General features: G+C 46.0%; 2 protein-coding genes and 1 long non-coding RNA gene across 7 annotated transcripts in view; 1 reads left to right on the top strand and 2 right to left on the bottom strand.

Moving 5' to 3' along the window:
- FBXO42 (F-box protein 42) overlaps positions 1 to 3,787 on the bottom strand; it is a 103,011-nt gene extending 99,224 nt beyond the window's left edge. For 2 of the 4 annotated variants that reach the window (XM_049106820.1, XM_049106822.1), the window contains exon 1: positions 3,647 to 3,764. Coding sequence is in view for 1 of the 4 variants with exons in the window: in XM_025447878.3 (XP_025303663.3) it covers positions 3,114 to 3,137 (24 nt within the window). In the remaining 3 variants the exon portion in view is untranslated. Of the gene's footprint in view, positions 1 to 3,113; positions 3,234 to 3,646 lie in introns of those variants that run through there. The other 2 variants (XM_025447879.3, XM_025447878.3) reach the window with 2 other exon arrangements.
- A 4,988-nt stretch (positions 3,788 to 8,775) lies between these two features.
- On the bottom strand, positions 8,776 to 12,112 carry LOC112659883 (uncharacterized). The gene is made up of 4 exons (XR_003136560.3): positions 11,836 to 12,112; positions 10,352 to 10,509; positions 9,357 to 9,446; positions 8,776 to 8,941 (listed from the first exon to the last, which is right to left on the bottom strand). It is a non-coding gene; the product is annotated as an uncharacterized LOC112659883 (long non-coding RNA).
- The window catches only part of SZRD1 (SUZ RNA binding domain containing 1), a 29,819-nt gene continuing 15,914 nt past the window's right edge, over positions 11,336 to 25,240 (top strand). For both annotated transcript variants that reach the window (XM_025448405.3, XM_025448404.3), the window contains exon 1: positions 11,336 to 11,467. In XM_025448405.3, the coding sequence (XP_025304190.1) occupies positions 11,417 to 11,467 (51 nt within the window). In that variant the 5' untranslated portion in view covers positions 11,336 to 11,416. The remainder of the gene's footprint in view (positions 11,468 to 25,240) is intronic.

Below are 25,240 nucleotides of genomic sequence, written 5' to 3'. Positions count from 1 at the left end.
AAAATGACTTGCCTATACATCATATCCTTCTGTATATGTAACAAACTAACAATACAGAAAAATAAACAGACACATCACCTTCACTTTTTGTCAACCACAACCTTAAAGCCCTCATTTTCAGTATTGCGTGTTTACATGCTAACATGTAAACATGAATGTTACCAAATTGTTTTTTTAATGTTACCAAATTGTAAATGTTCAACTACCACATAAAGATTCTACACATCCAAAAACTCATAAAATTTTTGCACTATAGGCAACAGCATGCTAAGTTAATTATATAAAACTACTAAGCAAGAGGAACTTGTATTGAGATATAGAAGTTCAATATCAGAGATGCAAGCAAACTCAATTCACATGAATGGATTCTCTAAAATAGTTCAGTAGGGCGCCTGGGTTAAGTGTCTGCCTTTGGCTTAGGGTGGGATCCTAGGGTCCCGGGATCAAGTCCCACATTGGGCTCCTGAACAGAGCCTGCTTCTCCCTCTGTGTTTCTGACTCTCTCTCTGTGTGTGTGTCTCTCATGAATAAATAAATAAAATCTTTAAAAATAATAATAAAATAGTTTAGTATAGTCCTGGTTTAAGTTGTCAGCTTCACCCAAAAAGGAAAAGAACCTTCACACTTATTTTGGGAAGGAAGACAGTACTAGAAACCACTTACAGTCAACATTCTAAGGGATTGACAACTAAACATTAACTAAACGTGATCAAATTAAAATCATACATTGCTTCTTATGCCAGTTTACAAAACAAAAACATCATCACTCTAAAGTTGTCACCATTTAGTAATCTGAGATATTTTCATTGCAGCTGCAATGTTTGTGTTTGTTGCCTGGCATATGACTCACTCTCAGGTTCTCCCAAGACTCTGCTGGATTTTTGAGAATGCAGCAATCATAACTGGGGCATACTGTGTGGGAAGTGTCATGACAGTGAATGAATAAAAGGGGGAAAGAACTCATGATACAAAATTTTCTGTGTTTTTATAAAAAGCAAGTCACTCACAAAAGGCAGATTTTTCTGCAAAATAGGAAAGGCTGGGGAGCCATTCTGTCCCCGAGAAGCCTTCCTTGACTCCCTTGGTTGCATTCAATGCACTTCTTACACTACAATATACTAAACTAGTTTCCTTGTCTGGCTCCCCAACGAGACCGTAGGCAAACCTGAGACCAAAAGGTGTCCGATCTTAGTATCATTAGTACCTACTTCCCCAAATGCCCAGTGTATATAGAGGGTCCTCAGTAGGGGCTTTCATAAAATTGATCATTGAATAATCTTACATTTACCTGTTATTTTGCAAAGGACCCTCAGAAAACATTACCTCTTTTGACCCTCATAACAATCTTTTTTTTTTTTTAATAATTTTTTTTTTATTTATTTATGATAGTCACAGAGAGAGAGAGAGAAGAGGCAGAGACACAGGCAGAGGGAGAAGCAGGCTCCATGCACCGGGAGCCCGACGTGGGATTCGATCCCGGGTCTCCAGGATCGCGCCCTGGGCCAAAGGCCGGCGCCAAACCGCTGCGCCACCCAGGGATCCCCCTCATAACAATCTTTAAGTGGAAAAGGCATTAGTTAACCAAACGGCTTCTGGTTTTATAAACAGCTGTTAATCAACTAAAACCACCTTAAAATCACAAAAGATAATGACTTATTTTTTTCATCTTTGAGAGAACTTCTCCTTTGGGACCTCAATATTCTTGTAAAACCCAGAAGTTTTACTAGCATTTTCTATGCCTGCTCTTCATAATAGGTAGGAATCACACACAGTTCTCAATCTTACAGAAGAGTCTAACTACATAAAGTAGTGTTATATGAAGACTCCTTTAGGTATCAGACAGCAAGCAGCATCCTAAGCTATTTTTCCTGATGCTGTTCTTTTTGTGACTCTGAGAAGGAATTGCAAAGGGCAAAATGCTGGAAAGTGAATGATGTCATGGATGTCATGAAGTTGCATCAATACCTGATGATGATTTAGCACAACAATGCAACACATTATGCGAAGAAGCATAATGTCAAACCATCAGGATGTTTTACTGCATTAATTTCATGACTCGTCGCAAACTGAAATTTAAGGTGGCTCTCCAATTTTCTGCGATGAAGTTATTTGTTCAGGTTTATGTCCTTATGACAGGCACTAAGAAAATCTACAAATCTCTGTGGGAAAACCTTTTAAGAAAAGCTCCAAAAAATAGCTAATATTAAACCCAACAGTCATTTTAACAACTTACCCACTTTTCGAAGTAGACAAAAACACCCGTGGGTCAGTGTAGATTGAGTAACAGATTTACACTGGGTTTGTCCAAAGCAAATAGTTACCGGGTGTAAAATGACAACACACAATAGAAAGGGCGTCCAATCAGATGATACACATGAATATGCTCAAGGTTAGTAATTTGACACAGAGAGTCACTATTCACTGTCAGAGCTACAGACTGAATTCTAAACCTTCAATTCTAATAGACGGCATTTCCCCTCTAATTTCCTTCTCCCCTTAAACTCATGATGTCATCATTTTAAACACAAGCAAGACAAATTTAAGTCACAAAGACATTCGGTGTGTGTCCAAGCCAAAGCCACTGCCTCAACATTTTCCCCATAGCACAGCTCCAACTGATCCCATCCGGTCTTCGGGGAGGAAGAGATCACAAGGCTTCAAACCGGCTTCCCAACGTGAGAAACTCCATCAAAACCTCCCAATTAGCAGCCGAACCACAACCAAAAAAACAAAAACAAAAACAAACTTACTCTCAAAAAAGCATAATAAGCATCGTGCAACGTCCTTGCCAGCAAGTGAGAACCGGTAGGGGTCTGAACCTTCACCCGGAGCAATCAGAATCCCACCACCGAAAAAAGTCCCAAAGACTCTGGCAGTCAAGGAAAAGCAGCTTTTTTTTTTTTTTTTTCCCTAATGAATGAAATTCGGGACACGGTTAACAGACAAAAAGCAATGAGCTATTCCGAACCTCAACGACACAAGGGTTTTCAGGCGGACGGAGGCCTCGTTGGCACCAGGCTTACTCTGCAGGGACCATATCACCATCTCCCCGGTCGCTTCCTCTCCGACCACAAATTCGCTCCCACCCGCCCACCGCTCCCCTTTGCACAAACCATTCTCGCAGCCACAACGTGCATGGCTGTCTCCGCCGAGGGGACCCCGCAGCTGCCACTTCGCGGGCGAGACCTTGCTCCGAGAGCCAAGCGGTAGGGCAGACAGGCTGCCTGGGGGTTTTATTTTTAAATGAAACAATTGCAAGATCGTCCCCTTTGCAGCTTCAGCTTCCCCCCCCGCCCCCCCCTCGCCGCAGCCCCAGGTGGAGGAGGGCTTTGGAAAGCCCTGGACTCCGGGTCCCCAGCGCGAGCCGTTAAAGATCTGCGGGGGGGGCGGGGGGAGCATCTGACACCCTCGCAGCCACCCTCGCCCTGGTCGTACACCCTCCCGTGGACCCGGGGACGGCAGCGGCTGGAATCCCTGCCTAACCCAGGGGGGCGGGGGATGACGACAGCGAGGCCCCCGGGCCAGCCGGCACCCACCCCGGCGCGAGATGCGCGGCCGCCCCCCGCCCCCTGCGGGCCCGGGGCGTAAAGGGCAAGAAGGCGCCGGCGCCCCGCCGCGGCCCCAGGAGGGGGTGAAGCCGCCTCACCTGGCCCAGCCCGCGCCACGCTCTCAGGTTCGCTCCGCGGGCGACGGCGAAGAGGGAGCCGGGGGCAGGGCCAGAGCAGAGGGGCTCCGCCTCAGGCCGCGCTGGCCGCACCGGGGCTCCTCACAGCCGGCGGGACCCCGCGCCGCCCGGAGCCGCCATCTTCCTCCGCTCAAACGCCGCCGCCGCCGTCGCCGCCGCCGCCGCTGCTGCTCTGGCCCGGAGAAGACAGCGCACAGTGCGCATGCGTCGGGGTCCGGCGCGGAGGACGCGCGCGCATCGACGTCAGCGCGGCGGCTCCGCGCGACGCGGCCCGAGGGCGACGCCATGTTGAGAAGGGAAGAGGTCCCCGCCGGCCGTTCTGCAGAGGTTGGAACGCCGCCCCTCGCCGCCGCGAGGAGTGCACCGGCAACGCGGACACCTCGAACCTCTGCGCCCGCCTCCCTTGAGTCCCTACAACCGACCTCACAGCTGCACCCACCCCTCCCTGGCACTTAGGCCTGGGGAGGCAACTGGGCGGGTTTCCCAACGGCGGGAGACCGGACAGACCTCGAGGTCTCTAACTCGTTGGGATGCCCGGGGGCCTGAGGAGCACGAGGGAGGGATGGGGTGGGTGCAGGTGCTTGCTCTTGGACGTCCGCCGAAGAAGCGACGCTCCGTGCCTTGATGGTGCAATTGAGGCCTCCCTTAACGGAGGCGACCACCGTGTTTTCAGATGAGGGAAACTGAGGCACAGAGGAGTGTCAGTGCATTCTCCCAAGGTCACGCATCGGAGGGGCAAGGGGGGGTGGGACTTAGGCGTATGTGACTCCCGAGCCCCATCACCATCACTAGGCGGGGGGAGGGGGGGTCCCGCAAAATACCCCTTGCAAGGGAGCTGCCTGGGGTGCAGGTGAGACCCCGTGGGCTCAGGCGCACAGCGAGCGGACTGCGGCGAAGCCAGACACACAGGGCCCAAGGGCTTCAGTCTAAACCGCTTGCCCCTGAAACGGAGGCAGGGCAGCCCGGTGGCTCAGCGGTCTAGCGCCCCCTCCTGTCCGGGGCGTGACCCTGCGGACCTGGGATCGAGTCCCACGTGGCTCCCCGCAGGGAGCCTGCTTCTCCCTCTGCTGTGTCTCTGCCTCTCTCTGTGTATCTCTATGAATAAATAAATAAAATCTTTAAAAAAAAAATGAAACTGCTGCCAGCCCACCGTCCTGGGACAAAGTGGACCTTTGGGGCAGCGCTTGGGGCATAGGTCTGGGTCCCCTCTCGAGTTGGGAGGGCAAGGGACTGTTGAGGACTCGTGGGTCAGCCTCACTCCAGAAAGCACTGGGTCCGTGGTCCTCATACTTGAATAATGCAGAGACCCCACGGGTTATACACTCGTGGAATCCCTGTACGAGAAGCTCTGGTGTAAGCACGCCAAGTCTTGGGCAGCCGGGGTGGCTCGGTGGTTTAGCGTCCCCTTCTGTCCAGGGTGTGACCCCGGGGTCCCAGGATCAAGTCCCACGTCGGGCTCCCTGCATGGAGCCTGCTTCTCCCTCTGCCTGTGTCTCTGCCTCTCTCTGTGTGTCTCTCATGAAAAAATAAAATATTTAAATAATAATAATAATAACAATCACAGCTAATGTTTATTGTGTGCTCTTATGTGTCAAACTGCTAAGTAGGTGCCCTTATTGTGCCTTTTTTTTTTTTTTTACAGATGATGAAACTGAGGAGGGGCACCTGGCTGGCTCAGTTGGTGCAGCATGTGACTTTTAATCTCAGGGTTGTGAGTTTGAACCCCACCTTGGGTGGAGAGATCACTTTATTGATTGATTTTTTAAGAATTCAGTTATTTATTTGAGAGTGACAGCCCAAGCAGGGAGGAGAGGGAGAAAGATTCCCCACTGAGCAGGGAGCCCAATGCAGGGCTCAATCCCAGGACACCAGGATCATGACTTGAGCAGAAGGTAGACGCTTAACCAACTGAGCCACCTACGCACCCCCAAAATAAAATCTTAAAAAAAAAAAAAGACAAAAGAAAGTGAAGAACACAGGAATTAAGTAGCTCAACCCAGAATCACAGGCAAAGGTTTGAACCCAGGTGGTTTTGCTTCAAAGCCTTTGTTATTATTATTAATTTTGTTCATTATTTTTTCCAACTTTTTTATTGTGGTAAAATACACATAAAATACAAACAACATTTACTATCTCATCCTTTTTAATTGTAGCACTCACTGTTATTAAGTACATTCATAATGTGGTGCAACCATCACCATCTTCCATCTCCAGAACTTTTTTTTTTAATGAACTGTAGTTAGACATACAATATCATATTAATTTCAGGTGTAGGATATAATGATTCAACATTTATATAGATTTCAAAGAGATCACCCAGACAGACCTACCAAGTGTTACCACAAAGCTGCTACATATTATTAACTATATTCCCCGTGTCCTACATTGTATCTCTGTGTCCTGTTTATTTTAGAACTGGAAGTCTGTACTCTTCATCTCCTTCCTCTATTTTGCCCATTCTCCCACTGGCCTCCCTCTAGCAACCACCACATTGTCTACTCTATCTATCATCCAGTGTCTGTTCTGTTTCTTCAACTGTTTCGTTTCTTTATTTTTTAAAGTTTATTCTCTACACCCAATGTGGGGCTTGAAGTCCCAACCCGATATCAAGAGCCACATGCTCTACTGACTGAGCCAGCCAAGCATCCCTGGTTTGTTTTTTAGATGCCACGTATAAGTTAAATCATACAGCATTTGTCTTTCTCTATCTGACTTATTTCATTGAGCATAATACCCTGTGGGTGCATCATGTCACAGAGGGCAAGATTTAATTCTTTTCTATGGTTGAATAATATTCCAGTGTATAAATATATTACATCTTCTTTAGCCATTCATCTATCAGTGGATGTTTACGTTGCTTCCATATCTTAGCTGATGTAAATAATGCTGCAATAAATACAGATATGCATATATCTTTTGAAATTAGTGTTTTCGTTTTCTTCGGATAAATACCTAGAAGTGGAATTGCTGGATGTTATGATAGTACTGTTCTCGATTTCCTGAGGAACATCCATGCTGTTTTCCACAGTGGCTACACCAATTTACAGCCCCACCGATAGTGTGCAAGGGTTCCCTTTACTCCACTTCCTTGCCAACACTTGTTTTTTCTTGTATTTTTGTTAATAGCCACATATCCCTTTGTGGTTTTGATTTGGGTTTCTCTGATGATGAGGGATGGGCAAGCACCAAAACCTATGCTATTGAACTCTATGTAATGTTGCTTCTGACAAACAGGAGGAGATAAGTTGAGGCCAGTTTATAAATGATCTGAAATGTCAGAAGGAAAAGTGGATATTACCTTCTAGGTCATGGAGATTTGGGGGGCAGGGAGGATACGTGATGAAAATAGTAATTTAGAATAATCTCTCTGCAGTGTGAAGGCTGATTGGGATATGATTAGACGTCATGGGACAAGTGATGAGGCTGGGATGAGAGGGGCAGCCGTCACTTCTCTGTAAGTGTAAAAGAAAAGTTAGTTTTCCACCAGAGTGTATTCCAATAACCAATTACTGAAGTTCACTTCTTATGTATATACTTATGTAGAATAAGTTAACTATAAACATAGAACATCATTCAAGAGGTACAAAAGGACATATAAAATTTAAGTCCATCCTACCGGTACCCCAACAACCTCTCTCCTCCATCAAAGTGACTACCATTAAAGTTCCTTAGATTGGGACACCTGGGTGGCTCAGCAGTTGAGTGTTGGCTTTCAGCTCAGGCCGTGATCCTGGTCCTGGGACGCAGTCCTACATCAGGCTCCCTGCAAGGAGCCTACTTCTCCCTCTGCCTGTGTCTCTACCTCTCTCTGTGTGTCTCTCATGAATAAATAAATAAAATCTTAAAAAAAAAAACAACCTGTTTCTTAGATTTCTCAGAGAGGTATACACAAACACACATATACACATACAGAGGTGCCTGCCTGGCTCAGTCGGAAGAAGATGCAACTCTTGATCTCTGGGTCATGAGTTTGAGCCCCACATTGGGGGTAGAGATTACTTAAATAAAAAAAACCTAAACAACACACACACACACACAAAAGCCCACATATACATATAGCAACAACCTACATACGTTCCTCTTTACCTCGTTGCTTTTTTAAAAAATTTATTTAACTATACTTCTCTGGGGTCATTCAATGTCAGCATATTTAGGACCATCAAAATTTTGTTAACAAATTGCATTCTATTCTTTTGTATGAGTGTACTATGTATCTTTTAAACAAATACTCTAGAGATGGACATTTGTCTCTACTGTTTTGTTATTATAAACAAAGTAGCAAAGAATATCTTTGTACTTTTGTTATTTGCATATGGGCAAATGTATCTATAGGGAAATTTCCTAGAAATGCAATTGCTAGGTCAAAAGGTAGATACTCTTTAAATATTAAGTTTGCTCTCTCTTTCTGTCGTTGCATTTATTTCTTTTTTAAAGAGATTTTATTTATTTATTCATGAGACACAGAGAGAGAGAGACACAGAGAGAGAGAGAGAGGCAGAGATACAGGCAGAGGGAGAAGCAGGCTCCATGTAGGGAGCCCAACGTGGGACTCGATCCTGGGTCTCCAGGATCATGCCCTGGACTGAAGGTGGCGTTAAACCACTGGGCTGCCCATTCCTTGCATTTATTTCTTAACACAACTACCTACACAGCCTCAGCTTGTGCATTAGATGGAAAGTTTTCTCACTGTGGGCTTTGCTCTTTGGAGAGGGGGTAGGACAGAGGGAGGGGGAGAAAGAGAATCCTAAGCAGGCTCCACACACATCAGCACAGAGCCAGGTGTAGGGTTCAATCTTAGGACCCTGAGATCATGACCTGAGTTGAAACAGACACTTAACTGATTGAGCCACCCAGGTGTCGCGGGGCTTTGCTCTTAATTCCTATCACATATCAGTGTTTTATGTGGTGTATCAAAAGTGCCTGTAGTTCTGAGTGCAAGTCCCAAATTTGAGTGGTATATGAAACATATTTCACAGGAAAGAGAAACTCATGTTTTAGGATATCTGTTAATATATGTGTATGCCCCTAGTTCAACTATTGGGGCTTTCCCCCCAGTAGAAGAAAACCACTTCCTCAATTTTACAGTTTATTTGGTCCCATCTCTTCATTTTACAGATGAGGAAGGGACTTGCCCAAGGTCAAAAGGGGCCAAATGATGAACAAGAGCTGGTCTCCTGGTAGCTCATCTGGTGGAACAAAAGCTATTTCCTTTGCAGCATCCTCCAATGTCTCCAAGATCTCTATTTTTCTTTTCTCCTAGAAAATTCAGTCCCAGGAATGCTCCAATTATTTCCTTTGTTAAGGCGTGGTGCCAAATATAACAAAATTTTGGGGAACTGTCTCCCTCTGCTGGTAACATGCTTAAACTACAAAGCCTTAAAAAAATGCTGCCTTGAAAATCTAATCACACCCCAAGACCAAGACTTAGGTGAAGCCTGATAGACAATCTCATTCTCCTTGCTGTGCCTAAGGCTTAGTCAGGATAATTCATTTAAGAGAACGGATTCACAGAAGAATGTATTCAAAGTAAATGTAGGTCCAGAGAGTGAATAAAACAAACTCCTTTTTCTTCAAAGTTGGTCAGGTTGTTCATAATATTTGTTGTTTTTAGACCTGAAGAATTTCAGCTGCTAATGGAATATCTATGTGGAGACGCCAAGAAGAAGCCTACCTATATGAATCCGAAACACCAGGTGAGATCAGGACTGGAAATCAACTTGGGAATCTTTAGTGTTTAGTAGGTGGTTCACGCCATGAGCATCTAGATAAAAATGTCAGACTGAGGACACGCCCAGAGATGATGCATATTTCAAAGACAGGAAATCATGAAACCAGAGAATTACCAAGCATGTCATTTTATCTTTTAAAGACTAGTAACAGGGACGCCTGGGTGGCTCAGTTGGTTGAGTGTATGCCTTTGACTCAGGTCATGATCCTGGGGTCCTGGGGTCAAGCCCCATGTGGGGCTCCTGCTCAGCAGGAATCTGCTTCTCCCTCCCTCTGCTCCTCTCCCTTGCTCATGCTCTCTCTCAAATAAATAAATAAAAATCTTTTTTTTAAAAAAAGAACTTTTTTAAAAAAGATTTTTATCTACTTATTCATGAGAGACACAGGGAGAGAGGCAGAGACATAGGCAGAGGGAGAAGCAGGCTCCATTCAGGGAACCCAATGTGGAAGTTGATCCTGGGACTCCAGGATCACATCCTGAGCCGAAGGCAAGCACTCAACCACTGAGCCACCCAGGCGCCCCTAAAGGCTGGTAACATTTAATACATGATTGCAGTTTGTAATAATGATTAGAAATACAACTGCAAAAATTCTCAACAGGAAGCTGTTACTTTAGAAAGATTAATGGCATGCTAAAAACAGGAGAGAAACACAGGTCAGGTTAGATCATTGGATTACAACAGCTAAATCCAATACTACCAAATGGCAGTCTTGATACTGAGAGGCCTATAGGAAACCATCAGTGAGAATAAAAATAGATGGTGTTTACTTTTCCCTTGGTTTTGAGTTTTGGGAAAGAACGAATGAGAGAATGTCAAGTGTTCTTTGGTGCAAGACACCCCCTGTGATGATAATAGCTAACCTCTGTAAGTCTTACTGTGGGTCAAGCACAGTCCTATGCTTTTCTGCATAGTAGCTAGTTTAATTCTGACAACCAACCTTTGAAGCAGCTGCTACTATTATCATCTCCTTTTTTGTACACTTGGGGAAACCGAGGCACAGACATCTTAAGTAACTTGCATAAGATCACATGAGCTTGTTCAAGTTGGAAGTATCCGAAGTCACACTTTTTAAAGTTCAAGATCTCTACCTTGGCACTGGAGAAAAAATAAAAGAGAAATACTGTTTAGGAAGACGCCTAAGTAAATTTTTTTTTTTTAATTTTTTATTTATTCATGATAATCACAGAGAGAGAGACAGAGGCAGAGACACAGGCAGAGGGAGAAGCAGGCTCCATGCACCGGGAGCCCGATGTGGGACTCGATCCCGGGTCTCCAGGATCGCGCCCTGGGCCAAAGGCAGGCGCCAAACCGCTGCGCCACCCAGGGATCCCTCTAAGTAAATTTTTAAGGAAATGCTGATGAATGCATCTCTCATTTAATGACCCAGGAGAACTTTAGTCGTGCTGGTTGCCCAGCTCAGGTGCCAGAATTATGATCTAACCACGTTTTTACAGTGGAGGGTTAACAGATGCTTGGAATATTTGCTCTACGTGCAGGAAAACCTGTAAACATTTTCACACTATTACGCAGAAATAATGTGTCATGCATCAGCAGATATTTTTCATCCTCCGGTGGGATACAAAATATTTTCAGAGCTTTGGGGAAAAAAAAAAAAATGTAACCTGCGGTTTATGAAGATTACGACTGGCTTAAAGAAGAAAAAAAAAGTTTTCAGCGACTGCCTGCCCTTAGAAAAGATGGTTCCAAAGAACACACCTTCCGCACTCAAGACGATGACTTCACACGGGCTCTCCCGTCCGCTACGAGACTTAACACGCTGCCCTTAAGAAAAAGGGCAGCTTTCTGGTTCCTCTGCCCCTTTCCAAGATGGCTTCCGCGGTGCTCGTGGGGGCGGGGGGCGCGGCCTCTGGGGCCACTTCCGGGCTGGGCAAGGGGCGGGGTCCATTGAGGAAAGCCTTGCGTGCCGGCGCCCGCGACGGAGGCGCGCTTCAGGGCGCAGGCGCGGGGAGGGGGTGGGGGAGGAGGGAAAGCGGCGAGTAAGATGGAAGATGAGGAGGTCGCTGAGAGCTGGGAGGAGGCGGCAGACAGCGGGGTAAGGAGGAGTCGCCGCCGCGGGGCAGGGCCGGGCGGGACCTGGCGGGAGGGAAGCCTCCGGGGAGCGGGCCTGGGGATGGTTCTCCCCGAGGAAGGGCCCCACACGCCGGGCCGGGGGTGGACGAGAGGCCCCCGGTCCCTGAGCGCCGTGAAGGCCTCTTAAAGGGGCCGCGTTCCATTTCTCCCTCCACCTCTGCCCGGTGCGCCTCCCTGCATCCCCGCGACGTGCGCGTCACCCGGGGCTCCCCACCCGCCCCCCGGGGCCTCCTCTCCAGGTTCCCGCGTCCGCTCGCTCGTCCCGGGGACTCTCTGAGCCTCCCTCTCCAGGGTGTCGCCGCCAGACACCCCCACCCGCGCCCGAGTCACCATTTTAAAGTTCCTGCGCTCTGATGCTGAGCCGCGCACCATGTGGGCCCGGGCGGCGCGCGGGGGCAGGAGGGGAAATCGAGTCGGCTCTGGGCCCCTCCACTCTGTGCGGAAAAATCCCCCTTTGCTTTGCGCCTTCCGCCGCGGTGGGCGAGTCTGGGCTTTTCTTTTTTTTTTTTTTTTTTTTCCTCTCTTTTCTTTTTCACTTTTACTCTGAGAGCCCGCGGCTGGCGGGTCTCCCGGGGACCCCTTGTGCAACAACCGAAAGCCCGGCGGGCAGCCCCTCTCCCCGGGGAACCACCCAACGACCCGAGCGCCCCCCCCCAGCTCCTCCCCCGCCCCCGCCCCCGCCCCGGCCCCGGGGGCGAAGGTCTCCGGGCGAGCTCGCGATCTGTAAAGTAGCCGCATTCCTGGGAGGGGAGGGGAGGGGGGTGGGGGGGAGCGGACCGTTCGATTCTGCTTTTTTGGAGTTTTTTTGGTTGGGACTCTCTGAAGCTGTGTAGGAGGAGAGTTTATCCCGAGCTGGAACAGCCGCAGCCGAGTGTCTGTTAGGTTGGTTGGCTTGGCGATCGGCTTTTTGGGGGTGTTTCAGAGTGTGCGGTTGTGCGGCGGCGCCTGCTGAGGATGCGGAGAGGCCCCCCCCCCCCCCCCGGCCTCCTCGTGTTCGTGTCCGCTCCGTGTTGGCTCGAGTGGCCCCCCCACCTTCAGGGTTTATGTGTCGGGAGTGGGGGGCGTGGAACAGGAGCTGGGGTCCACCCGCCCCCCCCCCAGCGCCTCTGAGGGTGCTCATCGGAGCTGGAGGAGGCCGACACATCGACCCCTCTGCAGCAGTGGGACTATCTCTGCGGGAATGTTGAAACTTGGCTTCGCTTCGAAGGTTTTTTTTTTTTTTTTTTCTTCCCTGTTTTTTTTTTTTTTCTTTTTTCTTTTCCGGTGGTTCAGCATTTCTTTCACGGTGTTTTATGTTTTTCCACTTGGCATCATTAAGGATTTGAAGAATTAATTCGCTCAGAAGGTGTTTGGCACAGTCACGTGCTGGCCATCTCTCTTGGATTTTTGACTCGAGTCAGGCGAGCAATGGAAAGGTTTTTTAGGGAGCAGCAGCAACAGGTGTCATCTGGGAAATTTATTCGACAAACATTTTTTTTTTTTTTTTTTTTTTTTTTGGTGTCTCTGTGCTAGGTAGGGCAGTGTGCTTTAGAAGTGACTTCGTGCCAGAGAATGCAAAGTTTCCGGGTGCAGGCGTTTATTGCCTACCACTAATAGGAGGGCATCATTCAGACACCCTTCACGTGCACCCTCCCTCAAAGAAGCATGGCCTACAATTTGAGTGTGACTCAAATGATAAGTTGCTCGAGCATCTTGGCCTCTCTTTGGTTTTTCTCACCTGTTCACAAGGGACATGAGTATTTCACGGTTAAAGAAGAAAAATGAAAACAAGAATGAATGCAGGATTCAGAAATGGGGGGGGGAGGTTACTTTTGTTTTTCGGAACGTGTGATTCACTTAGGGATCAGCTAGCCCAGTCCCACGTTTTACAGCTGAATGAATCCCAAGGGTATAAGATTTAACTTAGATCTTTCCGACGCTTCCGGTGTTCTTTCTACTATACTTCACTAAAACCGTTTAAAAGTGCCAGGTACAGAGATGGAACCCAAACCTTGCCTTCCTTGGTGATAACAATGTGCGGTAACTGCCCAAATGCAAGTTTTTTTTTATTTCTTTTAATTGAACTATTGAAATGAGCTGTAGAGGTATTCTCCTTTTATAATAAGAAAACTGAGGTTTAGGGAGTAACCTATCTTGCTCAAAGTCGCACAGATAGTAAGTAGGGAGCTGGGATTTGACACCAAGCCTATCTTGACTCTAAAGAAGGGTTCAATCTGTAGCAATTTGCCATCTCTTTGCCTGAGATCTGGAAGAAAACTTGGGAGTTGGGCATTGCCTTTCTTTTTTTTTCTCTCTCTTTTTTAAATTTTATTCATTTATTCATGAGAGACAGAGAAAGAGAGAGGCAAGGACACAGGCAGAGGTAGAAGCAGGCTCCATGCAAGGAGCTTGATATGGGACTCGATCCTGGGTCTCCAGGATCCTGTCGTGGCTCAAAGGCTGGCGCTAAACCGCTGAGCCACCCAGGCATCCCCACCTTTCTTTTTTAAGATGTTTGCTTTCGGCTTATATTTAAAAGCTCTCTTAAATTTGATTCCCTTTTTGAATTTCACAAAGGGTTTTGTAAATGTACACTTTTGCAGGAGAGGAGCCAGGGAGGGAATGTTCACACCACTGGCAAACCAACTGACTGTACATGTCTTTCAGATGTAGCCAGTTGTGTATGTAAAAATCTTACCTTCTGTTTATCCTGTCTTCCAACTGATACATGGTAATGAGTGTCAAGTACCCACCTTTCCAAAAAAACATCCTGGGTGGTAAGAAAACTAGCAAATGGACATCAGCTAATTAATTTATAAAGTAATCACTCTAACTTTATAAATTTATAAAGTAATTTATAAAGTAATCACTCTAACTTTATATGATCTAGAGGTCTAGTCCTTGAAAGTAGAGGCTCTAATCACCACAAAAAATTTTGACATCATGCTGGAATGTCTTATGTGTCCATAATTATGAGGTCATTTTTTCTTGCATATCTTCAAAATACTCAATATTGAGTCCTATTGTGTCATTCTGAGGAAGGCTTTGAGAAATACTTCAGGTGGTCTGTAAATAGGCTGCTTTTTTGCTTTTAGTATGAACACTGACCTAATACAGAATTGTTCCTTTGCCTGTTTCCTCCCAAGGAGTTACATCCCCAATCAAAGGACAATTCAAGGAATATAGCTTATATTCCACTAAGGAAATGCTTCTTTAAAAATATACTGCCTTGAGAACACCTGGGTGGCTCAGTGGTTGAGTATCTACTTTTGGCTCAGGGCGTGTTTCTGGAGACCCAGGATTGAGTCCCACTTTGGGCTCCCTGCAAGGAGCCTGCTTCTCCCTCTGCCTGTGTCTCTGCCTTTGTCTCTCATGAATAAATAAAAATCTTTTTAAAAAAATTAAAAAATAAAAATATACTGCCTTTGGGAGAAATGAAAATGTCAACTGAATTAATGTTCATTCAAACTTTAAATTCTACCCTTTGTCTTAAGCACATTTCAGGGGAGCATTTTATAATGAGAAGACATCTTTGTGCTCTGGGAAAAGAAAAAAAATCAAATCGAGTGCCTGGGTGGCTTAGTCAGTTAAGCATCTGCCTTTTGTTCGGTCATGATCCCAGGGTCTTGGGATTGAGCCCCACATCGGGCTCCCTTCCCAGTGGAGAGCCTGCTTCTCTTCCCTCTGCCTCCTCTCTTCTCCTGTGTTCACTCACACTATCTCAAATAAATAAATAAAATCTTTTTAAAAAATCAAATCAACAGTTTGCTCAATTTCTGACAGTTTGAAGCTTTATATATTCACTTGTTTAGACCAGGAAAAAAAAAAAGAGACATAAGCTAGTCCATCTTGTAGGTTATGGGCTAACCCAATCCTAGGGGAAGATAGATGGTACACAAATGGAATTAGACTGGTAGTTATTATAATGTATTGGCAGCCTGTCTGATTTCTTTGCATATCAAAAGTTGCTTTTTGTTTTTGGCAAGGGCAAGTCATGTAGCTAATTGGAAGAAAATGTATCAAGTTAAAAAGGATGACTGGCCTTCTAGACTAAATTCAAATTTATGTTTACTTTCTACCCTCTTTAGGCCTCTAAACATTATCCCATCAGTGATACTGGGTGGCATACAAGTCTACTATAGGAAGGTCTCAGTCAGCACTGCATACTGACTGTGTACCAGGCACTGGGCACAGTCCAGTAGAGGAGTCGGATGGGTAAGGCAGCACTTTCTTTGGAAGAGGCATAGATGGGGTACCATGGCTAAGATCAGAGACAGTTCTGTAGAGAAGGTGATCCTTCAAAGGACCCTTAATTAAGTTGTAGTAAGTCTGGGAGGGGTGGGTAGATAAAGGCCCAATGTGCATGTAGATAGCAAGAGAAGAATGTGCCGCATTGCATTGGGAGAGCTACGAATACTCAAATACTTCTTTCTGGCTGTAGGGTAGGGGGTTGGCAGGGCTGAATGGAAAGAGATGAGGCCAGAGAGGTATGCAGGGGCCAGATCAGGAAGGGCCTCCTTGTACTTGGTTCTGGGAACTTGGACTTTGTCCTGAACGCACAAGAGAGCTTTGGAGGCCTTTTTTTTTTTTTTTTAAGCAGAATAATGACAGATTTTAATTTAAGAGGTAAGAACTTTGATTAACGTTTCATTCTTTAGAGAAGACGCCATTCTCCCTGAAGCATGCATGGCTTCTACCTCACTTTTGAGGTCCTCAGCACTCCCTGTAACTGCTGTCAATATGGAATATTTACAGTGGATATGGATAGAGAAGAAATAACAGTTATTTGGGGGCTACCTGGTGCTGATTTGTCTTTATAGTAAAGAATACACATAAGACTTGGGGTATCAGAAAGCACAAATCAAGATGTACTGTGCCTGAAAGCCATTCCTAAGTTATTCCAGTCCTTCTGGGAGATTGGGTCCTAGGGACTGTGATGATGCCCAGCTCCGACTTTCTGTAAAGCAGTTGGCCAGTTTAGACATGATCATGCTGAGCAGTCTGTCCCAGCGACTCTGGAAAAAGATCTGTTTCACTGTGGTTTCAAAGAAAGTAGGATAATGAGCTTTTCTTTTTTTTTTTTTTTTTTTTTTTTTTTTGATAATGAGCTTTTCACTATAACTTCTTGGCTCTTTTCATTGAGGCTGCATGGGGGGCCTGTTCCCGGCATGCTCTGGGTGTTTGAGAGAGCTGTCATGGTTTCTGTGGGCTGGAAATTCAGACAGTCACAGGTCTTCTTGCTTTTCTTTACACAACAGGAGAGAGAACTTAGTATATCTCTCTGAAGCTTTCAGTAAATTCCTGCAAGGACTATTGTCCTGATCTGATGACTCAAATGTATTCTTGGGGCCAGCCCTTTCTTTCTGGTTTCCACCTTTATATGCAGTGGCTTCCCCACAGTTAATGTCTCTTTCTGGCTGTGTCAGCTAGAAGCCTTCACAAGGTATGGGGTGTTCTTTCCTGCACACTTGCCCCACAGGAATAGAAATTTTTTTCTGTTGGGACAGTTACAGACTTGTTGGTTTCCTAGGAGAAGACTGGGTTTAGCTACTTATAGCTGTGGCCAAAATACAGAATGAAATGGGTGTGTGTGTTTTTTTTTTTTTTTTAAATAGTAACCACAGAGATTTCTCCTGCTGAAGTGTTTTTAACTGCTAGTTTCTGCCAAGCATCCTTCTCTTTAACATTCAGCTCTATGCAGGATGTTTGATGGGAAGATAGAGGTTAAGACCTACCACCGCAGAAATTAGCAACAAATCCTGACTTCAGTCTTTATGTAGATAAAGATTCTCATCCCTGAGGGTATGATATTTCAAAATGTTCCTCCCACTAACTCATCCCCTCCCCACACCCAAAACTCTTTCCCTTATAAAATGAACACAGGAAATAACAGTCATTCCTTTCTAAAAGGAATAATATGTATGGTTGAAATTGCATTCTTCAGGGTTGTGATCCTTAGATGAGATCGTACAGGATAGTTACGACTCTGGAGTCTGGAGAGGTCAGGATTGTCACCTCTCTTCCTAGACCTTGAGAGCCAAATTCCTAGCCGTCATGCTCTGGGCTTTCTTGGCTTACAAAGGCTTTTGTGACCCTCCAGCTGTCAGTTTTTGCTACCTGGTTACATATCTCACTGGTGAGCGACTCTGACCATAAGCCCCCAAATTCCGCAATCCCACAGGCCCCTTTTGGAAGGGCTTCTTGGATAGCATCCTAAGGGCTCACTACAGGCTAGGCAGAGTGCATTTGTATGTTCATTGTCGCAGTCAATCAACATGACCTAGTGACATGGAGGTGTTTTTATTCCCAGTGTCCGGGAGAGGAAATCACTTGGTCGATCACAGGTCAGCTATTGGCATCCTGAGCCCTCACTTAGGGACCTTTTTGGACTGTTGTTTACTTTTGCTTTTCAGAAGATAATTAACCAGTTAAATGCTTTAGGATGTTTAGTTGCTAGTTCATTTGAGGTATTGTGACTTGTTTCACCTGGATTGATCTTCTGTCTCTGCAGCCTGATAATGAACTAATAAATTTTCTGTCTCTGAGAAACTCCAATCTGGTTCTCAAGAGCCAAGAGGACAGCGCTACTGTCAGTGTATCACTGAGGGCAAGTGACATGCTGGTTGAAAGCTTGATCATAAGTGGGAAATAAATTTTTAATATCTGGCCAAGTGAAAAGGAATAATAGACGTAAGTTTTGCTCAGATCTCTTGAGAAGATTTAATACCTCTGCCCGATATTTTAAGGATCCCTGTAGCTGTAGTTGCAAACTGGCGGCTTTGGGGGATTCAGCCTATATACTCTATTGGGGTATACACAGTTATATATTGAATTTGAATGCCTTTACCTGGGTCTTGGTTGCTCTCCTGTCCTCTGGAGTCCCCACTTTATTTATTGTGGGACCTGTTGTGTTCTGTCCTGCTTGCTTTATTAGCTTGGCCCTGAAGGCATTGTGTTTGCTGCTCCTGCTTAGTGCCATGATTCTAACTAGTGTTTGATGACAGTGCCCTTGGGTGTTTGGATAAAACCTCCTGGTGGTGTAGCTGTTGGTGTAGAGGGGAGGTAAGAATGACTTTGTTCCATTCCCCAGAGTCCGAGTGCACATTTCCTTTGGGAGAGGAGACTTGTAGTCTTTATAAAAGGAAGAAAGAGTAGGTCACTTCTGCCAGTTACTGACCTACTTCCTCGTCCGCGGCAATAAAGAAAGTCTGAAGGCAAGGCTAGAGGTTTAGGTGCCAGATCTGATTGTTGGCCAGATCACTCACTGCCTACCTTTCTCTCAGCTTCGTTTTCTTCTTTTGTAAAATCAGGTTAATAAAATCTGCCTTGCCTGATGGTGAGAGTTGAAGGAAGCACTTAGTAAGAGATCTTGCAAAACGGCAGATGTTAGAGCAGAGAATGCCATTGCCATGAGCGTGAGGGCGTCGTACCCCAGGTCTCCAGCTTCCCCAGTATGGCCTCTGTCTGGGTAGAGTAGGAAGTTCCTAAGACTGGCTGAGGGCTCTCTCTTATTGCTGCGCCTGAGGGCTAATACACTGTTCTCTGTACAAGATGCAAGGGAAAAGCAATAGTAAATGCAGAGAAAGGGGAGCCCCAATAGACTCTACCCACTGTTTTATTCTAAGGACAGGGCTCACCACCATTACTCACACTGCTGCCTCTTCTGCACCTTTAAGGGAAAGAGTTGCATGGATTCCCGCCCTGCCCTGGAAGCCGAAAGAAACAGTCTCAACATGGCAACTCACAGTGTCTGAGCCCTCCAGCTTGGGATCCATTTAAATTGTGAGACTTGTTCTCTACTTAAGAATTATTTCCTTTTGGGATGCCAGGGTGGCTCAGAGGTTAAGCGTCTGCCTTTGGTCCAGGGCCTGATCCTGGAGTCCCGGGATCGAGTCCCACATCGGGCTCCCTGCATGGCGCCTGCTTCTCTCTCTGCCTGTGTCTCTGCCTCTCTCTGTGTGTGTCTCATGAATAAATAAATAAAATCTTAAAAAAAAAAAAAAGAATTATTTCCTTTTGGGTACTTTACAGATTTGAGATCTGGACTTTGTTGTGGTCTGCTACTGCTGTAGCCCTTCCTTGGGAACCCTGAGCTTGCACTCACCTGGCCTGGGGTGCAGAGAAGGCAAGTTGGTGTACCCTGCCACCCTTCATCCTGTCTTAGTGGTTCCTGTGGCCACCCACTAGCCACACTCCTGAAACTTATTGCTTCCTCCTCTTGAGATTTAGGCTTCAGTTTTGTCATTTACTAGTTGAGTGGCCTTAGGCAAGTCATTTAACCTCGGAGCGTGTAGCAAGGCTGCTGTACTGCTGTACATCCCTTGGATTGTGGTGAGGATGAGAGGTGATGAAGGGTGCACAGTGCCTTCCTTTCAGGAACCTGTGGCAGCTGCTTGGAGAATGCTGCTGCCACCACTGCTGCTGAGAAATGCCTGTGGCAGCCTTAGCTCTATTTTGTCTTTTTGTTTTTGTTTTTTAAATATTTGAGAGAGTGTGTGCACTAGAGCACACACATGCAAGTTGGGGGAAAGGGGCAGAGGGAGAGAGAGAGTCCCAAGCAGACTCCATGCTGATTACAGAGCCAGACGCCAGGCTTGATCTCACAATCCTGAAATTCTGACCTCAGCCAAAACCAAGCGTTGGATGCCCAAACAAACTGTGCCACCCAGGCACCCCCTTAGCTGTTTTTTAGGACATGGATAGTGTTGCTGCCTTTGGACCCAGATAGACCCATTTCAAATTCTGGCTCTGCTCCATACTAGTTGTGGAACCATGGCCGAGTTACATAACCTCTCAGGATTGATTTCTAAATCATTTGTGAAATGGGAATATATCTCTAAAATCCTATTTCATAGGAGGCTCATTAATTCTATGTGTTGGGTACTATTTTAGGCACTATGGACAACTGTAGTGAATGAAGTTTCTTCTCATAAAGCTTGCTTTCTAGTGTAGAAAGATGGACAGTAAACAATAATGTATATACATACATGGTGAAAAAGAAAAGAGATGAGGAGCATAGAAAGTGACTGGCAGAGGTGCCATTTTGGGTGGAGGGTTCAGAGAAGGCCTCTCCATAAAGATAGGCAGAGAGAAAGTAAGAAAGCAAGTGTGCAGATGCTGGTGAAAAGTGCATTCCAGGAGGAGGGAACAGCAAGTGCAGAGGTCCTGAGGCTGAAGCATGCTTGTTTTATTTGAGGAATAGGTGGGGGATAATAGTAGCACAAAGTGGTAGAAGAGGTCAGAGATAGCAGGGAACCAGATCCTATAGACTAGTAGGTCATGATGGATATTACCTTGAAATAGGAAGCCAAAAAAAAAAAAGAAAGAAAGAAATAGGAAGCCATGTGAGGGTGTTGAGCAGAGGCTGACTTGGTTTTTTAAAGGATCATTCTGGCTGCTGTGTGTAAAATAAATTCTAGGGGCAAGAGTGAAAACAAACTGATGAGGATGCTATTTCAGCTGTTCATTCAAGGGCTATGGTCATAGCAGCAGAAGTGTTGAGAAAATTTAGGATATGTTTTGGAAGTAGAACCAAGTAAGAAAGAGGCATCACAGAGGACTCCAGAATTTTTGGTCTGAATTGCCAGAACACTGGAATTTCTGAGATGGCCTAAGTGGAGGGAATGTGGGAGAAGCAGGCTTGGGTGAGTGAGTGAAATCAAGAGGTTGGTTTTGGAGCCGATGAGGTTAGGTCCCTGTGAAATCAAACTGGGTGTGTTTAGTCAGCATTGTATATCAATGTCTATAAAGCTGTGCGTAGGGGGGTGTGGATGGCTCGGTTAAGTGTCTGCGTTCAGCTCTGGTCATGATTCCAGAGTCCTTGGATTGAGCCCTGTGTGGGGCTCCCTGCTCAGCAGGGAGTCTGCTTCTCCCTTTCCCTCTGCTTCCCCCCACCCTACTCATGCTCACTCTCTCTCTCTCAAATAAACAGAATCTTTAAAAAAAGAAAAAAAAAGGCTGTGGAACTAGATGAGATAATCAAATAAGCCAGTAGAGCTGCAGCAGAGGAAAGGTGCAAACTCTCCAACCTCAAGGGGTCTGGAGAGGAAGAGGAGCCTATCTTGTTACAAAAGAAATCAAATATGAGATGTGAGAGGAGCTAGCCAGGGAGGTAGGAGGAGACTGGGAAGGTGGGATCTGGGAGGCTGGTATAAAAGATGCTTTAAGAGGAGCACCTGGGTGGCTCAGTCAATTGAGTGTCCAATTCTTGATTTTGGCTCAAGTCATCATCTCAGGATTGTGGGATTGAGCCCCATGTCGGGCTCCATGCTTGCCATGGAGCCTCCTTGGTATTCTCTCTCTCCATCGCCTCCCTTTCTCCCTTCCTAAAAAAAAAAGAATATGCTTTAAGGAAGGAGTTTTGAGCAGTGTGGGATGATGCTGAGAAGTTGAGTGAAGACGTAGAATTAACCGTTGAATCTGGCAACAGTGGAGGTCATTGGGGACTCCTGACAACAGTTTCAGAGCTAGTTTGGCGCAGGATGGTGAGTGTTACTTGGACCAGGGCCTGGGCCAAATATGGGGCATGGGGTAAGTGCTAGCTGTCATGCCAAAATGACAGGACCCACCAGAGTAGGTTTTGCACATCTGTAAACATGCCCCTTGGGTCCTTAGAGAGCTGAGTCACTAGTTGCTGGAAGATTAAATGTATAACAGAGATAAATACATTTTATTCTAAGGTTAGATCTCAACCAGTGTTGTCCAAGAGAAGTACCACTCAAGCCACACATGTAATTTAAAACTTCCTAGAAGCCACATTTAAAAAGTAAAAAGAAACAGGTGGGATTGGGACACCTGGGTGACTCAGATTCTTAAATGTCTGCCTTTGGCTCAGGTCATGGTCTCAGGGTCCTGGGATTGAGCCCTGCATTGGGCTTCCTGCTTAGTGGGAAGTCTGTTTCTCCCTCTGCCTCTCCCTTCTGCTCCTGTGCTCTCTCTCTCTCTCTCTCTCTCAAATGAAAAAATAAAATCTTAAAGAAACAGGATTGGGATCCCTGGGTGGCGCAGCGGTTTGGCGCCTGCCTTTGGCCCAGGGCACATTCCTGGAGACCCGGGATCGAGTCCCACGTCGGGCTCCCGGTGCATGGAGTCTGCTTCTCCCTCTGCCTGTGTCTCTGCCTCTCTCTCTCTCTCTCTCTCTCTCTGTGACTATCATAAATAATAAATAAAAATTAAAAAAAAGAAAGAAACAGGATTAATTTTAATATTTTTTAAAGTTTTATTTAAATAATCTCTACACCCAGCTGTGGGGGTGGGGGACTCGAACTCATGACCCCGAGATCAAGAGATCAGGAGTCACATGTTCCACCTGCTGAGTCAGCCAGGTGCTCCTAATTTCAGTATTTTAAATGTAATGCAGTATATCCCAAATAGTATCATGTCAGCATGTAATCAATATTGAAAATAGGTTAATGAGCTATTTTGCACTATTTTTGGACTAAGTCTGGGAAATGTACTGTGCATTTGGCGCTTAAAATACAGCTCAGTTGGGACTGGCCACATGTGAAGTGCTCTCCAGCCACGTGTGGTGGTGGCTACTGGACTGGAGATGTAGCTGGAGAGCGTGCCCAAAGGACTTCCTCTTCCTAGGCAGTTGCGGGGAGGTCCTGAAAGCCACATGAACTTGGGAAGGAAGGCAGGAAGCAGCTTTCCCTTCCAAGTAAGTAAGAATTGTTTCATCTTTACAGCATACGCTGCCAGAGCCCCTCAGAGTTTTCTGGTTCTTCTGGTTTCTTCAAAGTCTTAATCTTGCTGGCCCTGGGAAGTATAGCTGATTTTCTGCAGCAACTTTTTGAATAGTATTCATACAGCTAATGAAACCCATTGCTTGGGCAGCCTGGGTGGCTCAGCGGTTTAGCGCCGCCTTCAGCACAGACCGTGATCCTGGAGACCTGGCATGGAGTCCCATGTCAGGCTCCCTGGTGGAGCCTGCTTCTCCCTCTGCCTGTGTCTCTGCCTCTCTCTCTCTCTCTCTCTCTCTCTCTCTCTCTCTCTCTTTCTGCCTCTCTCTCTGTTGTGTCTCATGAATAAATGAATAAAATCTTTAAAAACAAACAAAAAACATTGCCTACTGCAGCTCAAGTAATCTCAGATGGTTTTCAGCTTAGGAAATTTCTTATTTGAGGTCCCTTTCCTTTTTTCCTTTCCTTCTATTCATGTTTTTATCCTCTTTTGCCCTGATTTTTTATGCTCCTCTCTTTTCCTTGATACTCTTTCTTTAGGTCTCTGCAGTTGTCTCAGGCTCCTCATCGCAGAGTTGCTCGCTCTCCACTTCTCTTTCAAAACACTGTTCATACCCCTAATATAGCAACTGTGGTTTGCTTATCTGTCTCCTCCCTCCTGGCTGGGCTCTCTTCTTCAACAAGGATTGCCTTACCTCTGAGGGTCCAGCATTGGCGGGTCTCCTGCCTTATAGTAGTTTTTCCACAAGTGCTTGTCTCTGGCTTTTTGTCACAGTGAAGCAAAAGGGCACTTTTGAGATACGTTACCAAAGCATAGACTTTTTTCTTTTTTTTTTTTAAGATTTATTTATTTATTCATGAGAGACACAGAGAGCCAGAGGCAGAGACATAGGCAGGGGGGAAGCAGGCACCTCCCTGGGAGCCTGATGTGGGACTTGATCCCGGATCCTGGGACCATGCCCTGAGCCAAAGGCAGACACTCAACTGCTGAGGCACCCAGGTGTCCCGCAAAGCATAGACTTCTTTAGGGAGGGAATTTTTTTTTAAGATTTTATTTATTTACTTATTAATGAGAGAGAGAGAGAGAGAGAGGCAGAGACACAGGCAGAGGGAGAGGCAGGCTCCATGCAGGGAGCCCGATGTGGAACTCGATCCTGAGACCCCAGGATCATGCCCTGGGCCAAAGGCAGATAGATGCTCAGCTGCTGAGCCACCCGGGTGTACCCACCCCAAGATCAAGAGTCTCATGCCCTGCTGACTGAATCAACCAGGTGTCCCACCTTTTCCTTTTTTTTTTTTTTAACTTAACCAATCATGTTTGCCCAGAAGTTGAATTAATGTTTTGAACCTGATGGTGATCTTGAATGGGCATTGCTTCAGAATCAGACCCAGAGTGGTTTGACTTCGGGGGCTTCCCTCCCTGGAGTTAGCCAGTGGGGCTAGAATAAGCACTGTCAACTATCACTGCAACACCACTGACATAGAGAAATAAGGCTGGGCTAAAACAGGGTTAACAGAGTTGGTATGAAGGTGGTTTGGAGAAGTCTCGGGATTTCACGTCTGGACTTGAAATGGCCAGTGTGTGGCTCTAAAAGTACAGAGACCTTTTTATCTGATAGTTTTGGACCAGATTTTTCTGGCTTTAGCTGTGGATTCTTAAGTGAATTTGAGGCCCCTGCAGAAATAGAATCTCATCCAGGTGGAATGGGAGACATAAGTGCCTTGCTGGGGACACTGGAGGCCCTGTAGCCAGGGGAGTGGATACTGAGGTCCTGCTCAAGACTTCTAGAGTTCCAGGCCAGGTGTGTTGGAATAAAGGTCTGCCTTCTCCTCCTTCCCAGCATTTCCTCTGCTTTTTTCTGAAATGGTGGCATTGTGCTCAAAAGAACCTGTCAGGCTTCAGTTCTGAGAACAGTTCTGTACTCAGGGTATGGGTCTCTTTTTAGATTCCAGTGTCAGTCCGCAGACATGCACTCCTCAGTTTGAGGTAGCTGCACAAGACCAGATGAACCTGTGGGATGTAGTGGGTCATGAAGAGCCCAAGACCAGTCGTTTTTCCTTGAATTCAAGAGGAA

The sequence above is a fragment of the Canis lupus genome, chromosome 2 (genome assembly GCF_003254725.2).
Source record: "Canis lupus dingo isolate Sandy chromosome 2, ASM325472v2, whole genome shotgun sequence".
NCBI lineage: Eukaryota > Metazoa > Chordata > Mammalia > Carnivora > Canidae > Canis > Canis lupus.
Note: the sequence above shows the minus strand (reverse complement) of the source record. Positions and strands in the feature narration are given on the sequence as shown.